Source organism: Prionailurus viverrinus, chromosome D1 (genome assembly GCF_022837055.1).
Source record: "Prionailurus viverrinus isolate Anna chromosome D1, UM_Priviv_1.0, whole genome shotgun sequence".
Taxonomy (NCBI): domain Eukaryota; kingdom Metazoa; phylum Chordata; class Mammalia; order Carnivora; family Felidae; genus Prionailurus; species Prionailurus viverrinus.
This window is the reverse complement of record NC_062570.1, coordinates 115,233,359-115,243,442: the sequence shown is the minus strand read 5'-3', so window position 1 is coordinate 115,243,442 and position 10,084 is coordinate 115,233,359. Positions and strand designations below refer to the sequence as shown.

Sequence of the window (10,084 nt, the reverse complement as noted above, 5' to 3'; positions counted from 1 at the left end):
TGGGGCCCTGGCCTTGGGGACCCCGCTGCCCCTCTCGGCGCAGAAGCTGCAGGGTCCCAGGCCGGCGCTCCCTCTCTAGGCAAAAGACTCATCAGACTGGGAGGTATCTGAGGAGGTCGGCCCGGGAGCGGAGCCAGACACCTGTCCCACGCGCCGCCCGGGGGCCAGGGACGCGCTTCCGCGTAGTTCGCGGTCCTCAGGCGTGCGTGGACCAGGCTCGGCCCGCCCCTCCGCGCTGCCGAGCTCCGCCCACACCTGGGCGCCGCTGAGGGCGGGGCGGGCGGGGAGCCAATGGGAGGGGCGGGGCTCAGAGAGGTAGCCAATGGGCGTGGGCGCGGGGCGGACGAGGCGATGGTGGGAACCAATGGGGGCGCTCGGGGCGGGGCGCTCGGGCTGCGGGCCAATGGAGCTGCGGGCCGGGGCTCGCCCGCCGCGCTGGAGGCGGCAGGTTGCGGCGGCGACGGCGCCGGCCGCCGGGAAGCAGCCAGTTCGAGCCTAGGTCCGGGAGGCCGGCGAGCGCCCAGGTGAGAAGCGCAGGGCCCCGGATCCTCCCGAGTGCGGGGCACGGCCCCGGGCGGCAACTCCGACGGAGGGGCGCGGGCTGGGCGGCCGTGGGGGGCCCCGCAGCACCTGCAACGGCCCCGGCCGCAGAGACGGCAAGCGCGGCGGCTGTGGGGAGCGGGAAGGGGGCTGCCCGCGCCGGCAGGGACCGCCCAGGCGCGGTTCCGTGCCTCCGGAGGGCCGAGGTCTGCGTCTCGGGCGAGGGGGCGTTCCCATGGCAGAGGGAAGCCGTGTTTTCGTGAGGGCGCCCTTGGGTGCCTGAGGACGGCGTCCCGTGGGAGGGGCAGTGCCCTTCGAGCCAGGTGACTGGGGAGGCAGGAAGTCCTGGATCTGGTTAATGATTCGCCTCGTTCCGGGATTGGGGTGAGGCGAGAGGAGGCTGGGCAGTGGAGGAGCCTCAAAGTGCCCCTTGAGGGCGGACTGGTTCCCCCTGCGGGGGGTGGGGGGGGGTCTCCACTACTCCCACCCCAAGAATGTGTGGCCTACGGGTGGGGCTGGGCACAGGAGAGCGGGGCTGACGTCAGGGGGACAGTAACCCTGAGCCAGTTCTGGGGGAAGAGAGGAGAGCCAGGCTGAGCCTGACTCTGTGGCCCTCACCCTCCGTGCAGGACAGGGATGCTCTCAGGGCTAGCAGCCATGGAGCTGAAGGTGTGGGTGGATGGCATACAGCGCGTGGTCTGTGGGGTCTCAGAGCAGACCACCTGTCAGGAAGTGGTCATCGCGCTAGCCCAAGCAATAGGTGAGTCCTTTCCGGCACGGATGGCCCAGCAGGTGCACCAGAGACTGGGCCTGCTCCTATGGCCCCTTTCCCCCAAGGAGGGTGGGGCTGGTTGCTGATCCCTGTTGCTCTCCCTCAACTTCTCAAGCCAGGTGGATGGAGGGTGGGGGGGATCTAGGCTGACCCCTCTCCTCCTACCCCAGGCCAGACGGGCCGCTTTGTGCTCGTGCAGCGTCTCAGGGAGAAGGAACGGCAGCTGCTGCCCCAGGAGTGTCCAGTGGGTGCCCAGGCCACCTGTGGACAGTTTGCCAGTGATGTCCAGTTTGTCCTGAGGCGGACAGGGCCCAGCCTCGCAGGAAGGCCCTCCTCAGACAGCTGCCCACCTCCTGAACGCTGCCCAGTCCGGGCCAGCCTCCCCCCGAAGCCACGGCCAGCCCTGGGCCACGAGCCCCGCAAAGCACTGACCTTCAGCCTTGGGTGCCCTGGGCTGGCCCCCATCCCTGCGCTGCCCGAGCCTGTGGCCCCCGTAGCACCAATGCCAGGCTCCTGTGCAGACCTGCAGGGCCTGGAGCGAAGGGTGCGGAGGAACGCACTGGAGCTGGGTCAGGAGGCCTTCTGGGAGCAGGAGCTCAGGCGGGAGCAGGTGCGGGAGCGTGAGGGGCAGGCACGCCTGCAAGCCCTGAGCGCCGCCACTGCCGAGCACGCCGCCCGGCTGCAGGCCCTGGATGCCCAGGCCCGTGCCCTGGAGGCTGAACTCCATCTGGCCTCAGAGGCTCCCGGGCCCCCCTCACCCACGGCATCTGCCACCGAACGCCTGCGCCAGGACCTGGCCGTCCAGGAGCGGCAGAGCGCGGAGGTGCAGGGCAGCCTGGCCCTGGTCAGCAGGGCTCTGGAGGCTGCCGAGCGTGCTCTGCAGGTAATCCCCCCTGGGCCCCGAGCGCCTGCTGACATCCCCAGCATGGGCAGCTTGGGGGGCGGGTGTCAGGGTGTGACCAGGGGGAGCACGAGGCCGTGGAGCCCTGCGGCCGTCTCCTGAGGGTGCCCTGTGCCCCAGGCCCAGGCCCAGGAACTAGAGGAGCTGAACCGGGAGCTCCGCCAGTGTAACCTGCAGCAGTTCATCCAGCAGACGGGGGCTGCGCCGCCACCACCCCCGCAGCCAGATGGGGGCCCCCCTGGCACACAGGTCAGTGCCGTCCTGGAGGGAGGCTGGGTGGCAGGGGAGGCCTGGCCCAGTCCTAAGCTGATCTGCTCTCCCCATAGGATCTTCTGCCTCTGGCCAGAGAAGAGCCTTTCACCAGAACCTCCCACGGTCCTGCTCTAGTGTCCAGCCTGAGCCCAGAGAGTATGTCTGTCCCCCCCATTCTGGGTGGGTCAGGGTTCTCCTGTGGCCTCCTCAGTCCCTCAGCCTGTGTCCTCCCCACAGTTGTCCCCATGAGGCAGAACTCCTGGAGGTAGCAGCTCTTGCCCCAGAATGGACATCCACTGCCAGCCCAGCCCTGGGCTCCCATGACATGAGCTTGGGCAGCCAAGGCGGGGCCTGACTTGGACAACGGCAGCATCAGGGGTCCCAGAGGGTTTATTGCCCATGGAGTGGGAAGGCCTGGTGCCCTGGGCCTGAGACAGAATGCCTCAGAGCCCAGGGGGTTCTGCTCTGGGGGGGGCAGCGGGAGGCTGAGGGTGCTTGTCCTAGTCCTTGCCAAGTCTGCCGGCCCCTTGGAGAAGCAGGGGGCACGACCGGCTCAGAATTCGCTAGGCCCCAAAGGCCACGGCTCCTTGTAGGGGATGGGAGATGATATGTGGACACTGCTCAACTCTGGGTGTGTGCTTGCATGTGGGAAGTGTCCTTCATCACACGTGTGCACACACAGGCAGGTATGCTGCCTCCCCTACCCTGACCCTAAAGCCTCAATAAACTGCCCCAAATGGCTCAAGTGTGTCCCAAGGTTGCACCGGACAGCGTCTGTGGGGCCTGAAACCGAGACTGGCTGGGGTCACTGGGCAGTATCCCCAAGCTACCCGGGGCTGGCCGCAACTGGGGCTCTTGAGCAGGGCGTCTCCCAGGGGCCAGCGGTCAGCTGGGCCTAAAGCCTGGGGGCATTTGTGGGGCCTCACCTTTCAGGCTGCTCTGCCCGCCCACCCCCAGGGGCTCTCCTTGGCAGCGCAAGCCTGGGGTTGAAAGTCGGACAGTACAACTGTACTGCTTGCAGCAGCCTCAGCCCCGGCCCGGGTTCCCGTGTGGACCTCTTGTCTGCCTGGTTCCCCTCTTCTGGCCTAACCCTCAGCAGGAGCAGGAACTGCCACCCCATCTGGGGTGGCTCCTGGACATGGGGACTTAAGGACATGCCAGACCTGCCTGTCAGGTTTACTGAGAGCTTGTGGGGGCAGCTCCCCAGACTCCTGGTCGGCCAGGACCAAGGAAGCAGCAGCCCTGCCCAGAGGAGCTTTGTAGGCCCCATGAGGGTGTGGCTGCCCAGCCTTCCCAAGGGCCCCCCTGCTTCCCAGCTGGATGTGAAGCCTCAGCTGTGTGCCTGCGGCCTCCAAATTAGGGCAGAGTGACGTCCAGGCCACAGTCCCGGTCCTGGTCCTGCAGTCACACCTCTGAGCACAGTGGCTGAGACTGGAGCTCTTTGTGGTGGTCAGAACCCAGGTGCTCAGTGCAGCCACAGGCATGGGGAACAGGAGAGGGGGGCATCCTAGATGATGGGGGTCTTTGTGCTGAGTTTGGGGGTTGGCAACTGTGGGACAGAGCCTTCTGGAGTGGCCCCTGAGCTGGGCCTGGTGTTCCCCACTTCCTTTGGGGCCGACCACGGGGGACATGAAGTCCTGAGTACCAGGAGCAAGGAAGCCACCAAGAGGCAATGCCACCTTGAGAGCACAGCTTGGGGTAGGGGGTGGGGGGGGGGGCAACTAGGACTGGGCACTTCCTGCCCAAGGTGGAACAGGATAGGGAGTGAATGGCCAGGCCAGGCAGCAGCAGGGGGCTCCTCACTCTAAAGCCCCCAGCCCTAACCCAGCTCCCACCTGAGCTCACTGCCCACCTCACAGCAGCCCATTCCAGACAGGGCTAAGCGAACAGGCACGTGGGATATAGTCTGGAATGCAAATGCTGACCGTGCTGTGTCCTGGGTGAGAGGGCTGGGGCCACGGGCAATCAGCACCAGGCTCCAGGGGTCTGCTCTCCCCGCCCGCAGCCCTACCTGTGTGCAGAAGGGCTAGGTGTGCCCCAGGGGGCCTGTCCTGAGCCCCAACACAGGGTCATCTCCCAAGCTGAGTGCACTGGCCAGCAGAGGGCAAAGCCAGGTGCCATCTGGAGACGAGGCCACGCCCTCCCAGGGTTATCTGCTCTCCCACCAACCAAAGGACGTAGGCCTGGTGCTCACAGAGCTCACCCCACCCCACCCCTCTGCCAGGCTCCTGCATCTGTTTTCAGGGAACACCTGTTCAGAAGCCGTTTCCAGGGACCTGTCCCTGGTCTGCTGCTGGTTGAGGAAGCTGATGAGCCCTCTTTTGAACCTTGGAGGGGTCCTCAGGTAGCACCTGTGCTCTAGGGTGGGGAAAGGGACAGAACCTTCTTCCTCTAGGTGTTCCAGGAGGACAAAATCCCACGTCCCCAAGAAGTTGCCAGAAGTGCTTCAAATCACTAAGCAAACCTTGGAGTTGCTGAAGTTTACTTTTGAGCTTTAAACTGTACTTTGAAAACAATGATGTGAGTTCTGTTGAGGTAAGAAGAGGCCCAGCTCCCACACACACAAACACACACATCAGTCCATGGCAGGGCAGGTCCAGGCCAGGCCAGCTCCCCAGGCAAGCCTGGTGTGAGTACACAGGCAGCCGTCATCACGAGTCTCTGGAGGGCCAGGCTGTGTTGGGGGCTGGCACTGGAGCCCCTCCTGACCTCAGGGTTCTTGCTCTCCCCCCCACCCCCCCAATGCAAAAGTGGCCTTTTGGGTTGGCTGAGAACACCAGGGCTCACTGAAGGGTCACCCACAGCAAGTCATTGCCCTGTGGCAGCCAATCAGCTCCACTGGTTCTCAACCCCAAGGCTATGCACGCCTCCCTGTCACCTGCAGAACGTGGCCCTACTAGACCTGCTGGGTGTGACACTCGGTACACCACAGTGACCTTTAGGACAGGGTCCCTCCAAAAGTGAGCCCAACTCCATGCCAGTCCTCAACTAATCCCGCCTCTCCCTCAAGCTGTTCTGGCAATCACAGACCCAGTTCCAGCTGTCAACCCCCACTGTCTGCACTGTCTGGGAGAGGACACCAGGCCTGCGGGAAGTGTCCTGGCACCTGCATGCCAGCAGACTGCTCTGGGCATGCCCCACAACCAGCAGGTTTTCACAGCGGACTGAGAACCCACGGCAGAGAAAGCAGGCCTGGAAGATGGGCTGGGGGCTCTGCCAGGTACCCCAACCTCCGGGAGGGGCATGTTGCTGGTCACCACAAGCAGGTCCTCCGCATCCCAACTCTTTTAGCGGCCTTGTTTAAGAGGCAGAAATGCACAGAAAAGCCAAATCTGGCACCATCTTCCTTAAGAAAGTTCCCAGAGGTGGCCCTCAAGAGGCCAGTAGTAGGGGCTCCAGTACTGAGTGCCAAAGGTCTGACCACAACACCCGTTGCCTGCCCAAGGCTGCCCTCAGCTTGGCAACGTTCAGAAGACCGTCCCGGTAACTCTGCACATCCTGGCACCTGAAACACACAAGGAAAAGAAAGTTCCCTCCTAGGGCGCATCTGGCCCACCTGAGCCCCCTCATACGGAGGGCAGGGAAGTCCCAAGATGTTTCCCCTTTCCCCCCACCCCCCTGCTGAGCGCAGATACGCAGACCTGGTCCACAGGGGCGCCCTGGCCTCTGCTCGCCTTGGTGCTCACCCTCCCACCTGGTGTGGCTGTCCCCTGCCCGATGGATCAGGGTCACAGAGGGGCCGGGGCGGTCGCGCTGCCCAGGGACAGATCAGCCGCTGTCACACGCACAGTGGGTCCGGAGCAGCGCAGTGTGCGGTGGGCAGTGGCTGCCCTGCGCCTGGAGGGACCGCCGGGTGGACTGAGGGGGCCGTCCCCCACCCCCGACCCCCCTTCTCCTCCAACTTGTGCGTCCTCGTCCCACCGCACTAGCCCGGCCCGAGCCCGCCAGTCTGGGACCCCTCGCGCGTCACCTGCAACCCCGACGCAGGACCGTCGCCAGCTCTCTGCCCGAATTCGGCGGCCGCCGCTGGGCCCCGACTCCCCCTCCCGCCCCGCGCGGGGCGCCCGGCCCGCGCCCCGCGCCGGCCCGTATGCAAATATGAGGGTCTCGCAGCCAATGGCCCGCCGGGCAGGTCCCGCCCTACTGCGCCGCAGCCAGTGGGCGCGAGGTGTGGGCGGGACGCCACGCCCACCGCCGCGCGGCCCCTCGCGGGCGCGGCCGGCGCGTTCCTTTCCGCACGTCGGCCTCGGGGCGGGGCCGCCACCTGCCGGGCGGGGCCTGCGGGCGCCGCGCTGCAGCCGTGCGGGGCGGCTCCCCCGCCGGCCGGGGCGGGTGGTACGGCCCGAGGCGCTCCCCCGCCCTCGCGGTGGGCCGCCTGCTCCCGGGAACGCGCGGGGCCCCGGCGCACGTAGCCCGGCCGCGCCCTCGGGACGCACGTGCGGCCCGCGCTGCCCAAGGCCACTGCGGAGCGCTCTGGCTGGAGGGTGGGGGGCTCCGGGTCCCTCCGGCGGGACCCGTCGCCTTGGAAGGCTCGGAGTCTGAGTCCGGAGGGGACACAGAGCGGTGCGCAGGGCCATCGGTGGCCGTGCCCGTCCTGTTTGGGCTTTGAGAAAGTATAAATCATGAGAATGGACTGTTTAAGATCTGAAGTTACTGACTCCTGGGTGGTGCCCCAAGGTGGCCCTGGTCCCCTTCCCTTCATACTCAGCTCCATGCCTCCATGGCCAGGGGATCCCTGCGGCGGAATCACGGGCCATCTGGATCCCTGATGGGGTAGAGAGATGCTTGCTCCCTTTTTGTTCCTGACACAGCAGTCCTCCAAAGTAAGCCAGAGGGGGCCACTTTCCCTCACCTCACTCCAATCAGTCCATGTCTCCCGCACCTGCCTCACACCCAGGCCCTCCCTCCCTGGAGGACTCTACTCACCTGGCTCCAGGCAGCTTCAGAGGAACTCTTTTCTCTTCGGTGCCATTCTGGTCCTTCACCCAGGGGCTGTGCCCCCTCAGTCTGAGCCATCGTGGTCCCCTAGTGGCTCTCCTGTGGCCCTCGTGCCCTCTAACTCACCACCTGTTCTTAGTTCCTTTTTCCACATCCCACATGTGCCTGGGCTGGAGCCCATCACCTGTCACAAAACCTGGACGTCCGAACTGCACACTTCCCATCATCAGATCACTTCATTTCTTCCTTCAAAACCACTGCCAGGGGTGCCTGGGTGGCTCAGTTGGTTGAGCATCTGGCTCAGGTCATGATCTTACGATTTGTGGGATCGAGCCCCACATTGGGCTCTGTGCTGACAGCGCAGAGCCTGCTTGGGATTCTCCCTCTCTCTCTGCCCCTACTCCACTCGTTCTCTCTCTCAAAATAAATAAATAAATAAATAAATAAATAAACCTTAAAAAAAAATTGCCTGATTGGCTAAGTGCTGAGGTGCCAGGAAGGCATCTGCCCTGCCTGGGACATCAGGAGCCTGAAGCCTGGGGATAGAAATTCAAGTACATGCTGTGGGTGTGGGTGGGGAAAGAATACAGAGGAGCAAGGAGCTGGCTCAGCTCTATCGGGGGTCAGAAGTGGAAGGGTAGCAAAGTCTGGATCATGTAGTCTTGAAGGAACCCCTAGGAATCTGCAGGATCATTGAGGAGGCCCACGCCTTCAGGACAGGGCAGAGGTTTGAAGGAAAGAAGTCTGGGACTCAGGGACAAGGAAAAGCCAGAAGTCAGGGTGACTCTGAGTTCCTGTCTTGCCTTTATTGGTACGACCCCTAGCTGTGCCCTCCAGTCCTACTGCTTCCAAATGCAACTCTTATCACCCTGTGTAGTGGCTGAATAGTGTCCCCACAAGAAGATGTCTGTATCCTAATGCCTAGACACTGTGAATGTTACCTTACTGAGAAAAAGGGTCTGTGCAGCTGTAATTGAGCTAAAGCTCTTGCGATAAAAATCATTCTGGGGCGCCTGGGTGGCTCAGTCTGTTAAACGTCCGACTTCGGCTCAGGTCATGATCTCACAGTTTGTGAGTTCGAGCCCTGTGTCGGGCTCTGTGCTGACAGCTCAGAGCCTGGAGCCTGCTTCCGATTCTGTGTCTCACTCTCTCTCTGCGCGCCCCCCCCCCCCCCCTTGCTCATGCTCTGTCTTAAAAGAAATTTTTTTTAATTAAAAAAATGACGATGATGATTGTTTAATAAATTCCTTAAAAAAAAAAATCCTGGTTTACCTGGGTGGGCCCTAAATCCAATGCCAAATGGACTTATGAGATAGATGAGAGGAGAGATACAGATACACAGGAAGGAAAGCCATGTAAAGACAGAGGCAGAGTTGGGGTGATGTAGCCTGGCCACGCCCTCGGGACGCACGTGCAGGCCTGTACTGCCCAAGGCCACTGCGGAGCACTCTGGCTGGTGGGTGGGGGCTCTGGGTCCCTCTGGCGGGACCCGTCGCCTTGGAAGGCTCGGAGTCTGAGTCCAGAAGGGACACAGAGCGGTGCGCAGGGCCATCGGTGGCCGTGCCCGTCCTGTTTGGGCTTTGGCTACAAGCCAAGCCCGGAGCACCAAAACCCGGAAAAGGCAGAAAGGATTCCCCCTACAGATTTCCAAGGGAGTGCAGCTGCCTCAGAATTTGGACTCGTGATTTCCAGGACTGTGAGAGAATAAACTGCTGGTTAAGCTACCCAGTCTGTGGTCACTGCTTAGGGTAGGACCAGGACACTAACACACCCACCTTCCCAAGTCTCCTCTGGTGCTGTGTTTGTGTGTAGGCCTGATGGCAGGGGAGAGGGCTGGCCTGGGCTGGACACAGCCAAGGTGGCTCCCAGCCCAGCTCCACCCTTCTGGCACAAGGCAGAAGTGTACATTTCATGTATGTTCCTGCTTGTGCTTTGGAGCGGGAAGGCAGGGTGCAAGCAAGGGCTTCAGAGTGCAAATCTAGAGGGGCATGTGGGCAGGGTGCACACATGTGTCCTTGCTTGGAACTAGCATGTGAGAGGTGGCAGGTGGGTGGCTAGTCATTGTGCACTGTGGTGATAGTACTGATGGGGGTACAGTAGGTGTACCTACTGTGGGGGGGCATCAGTAGGTGGGAGATATAGGTACGTATGTGCCTATGCTCTCAAGAGGTACCACCTATATTCAGTTTGGGCCCAGACCAATGGCTCTGGGCACTTTCCTGAGAGCACGTGTCACATGTGAGCACAGGTTGACACGACTGGGTAGGCTGTGCTCTGCCCAGGGATGCCTGCTGAGTAAGCCTTTTTCCCATTGTGGGTGCATATGTTTATTATGACAAATGTTCAGCAGCCCCTGGGGAACATCTGCACATAAGGGTAGGAAGGACTGCCGCCTCTCCAAAAGGGCTCCAAGTTGGCTATAAGCTGTTGCTTCAACTCTTTCTAGGAGGGTCAGCAGGGTGCCCCTACCATTTGGTAACCTCTGCTGGGTAGCGTCCTCACATCCAATGGTTTTTAGCAGGCAGGCATGTGTACGTAGGAGGGCCAGCACATGCCAAGCTCCAAGCTGAGAAGGAGGGGGCGGGGAAGGTGCCTGATGCAGGGTAGTTGCGATGCTGGACCCCACCTGAAGTGCTATCCCAATACTCATCCATCCAGCTCTCAACCTCCCTGTTTTACAG

The 10,084-nt window shown here is 62.6% G+C and overlaps 1 protein-coding gene across 2 annotated transcripts; it reads left to right on the top strand.

The window, feature by feature from the left end:
* Positions 1-362: 362 nt before the first annotated feature.
* Positions 363-3,206, top strand: RASSF7 (Ras association domain family member 7). Of its 2 annotated transcripts, XM_047823606.1 has the most exons (6): positions 367-524; positions 1,170-1,300; positions 1,483-2,195; positions 2,334-2,462; positions 2,540-2,621; positions 2,703-3,206. In XM_047823606.1, exons 2-6 carry the CDS (start codon positions 1,177-1,179, stop codon positions 2,732-2,734), a joined length of 1,080 nt encoding a protein of 359 aa, XP_047679562.1. In that variant the 5' UTR covers positions 367-524; positions 1,170-1,176; the 3' UTR covers positions 2,735-3,206. The 2 variants fall into 2 exon arrangements, with proteins under 2 accessions (XP_047679561.1, XP_047679562.1); XM_047823605.1 differs by having other exon boundaries at positions 363-524; positions 2,540-3,206.
* The last annotated feature ends 6,878 nt before the right edge of the window (positions 3,207-10,084 follow it).

What these genes read in the sequence shown, in the direction of transcription:
- RASSF7 (XM_047823605.1), top strand. Translation starts at nt 1,177, where the DNA reads ATGCTCTCAGGGCTAGCAGCCATGGAGCTGAAGGTGTGGGTGGATGGC. An exon ending in CGCGCTAGCCCAAGCAATAG is followed by an intron (nt 1,301 to 1,482) that starts GTGAGTCCTTTC and finishes CTCCTACCCCAG; the next exon opens with GCCAGACGGGCCGCTTTGTG. An exon ending in CTGCCGAGCGTGCTCTGCAG is followed by an intron (nt 2,196 to 2,333) that starts GTAATCCCCCCT and finishes CCTGTGCCCCAG; the next exon opens with GCCCAGGCCCAGGAACTAGA.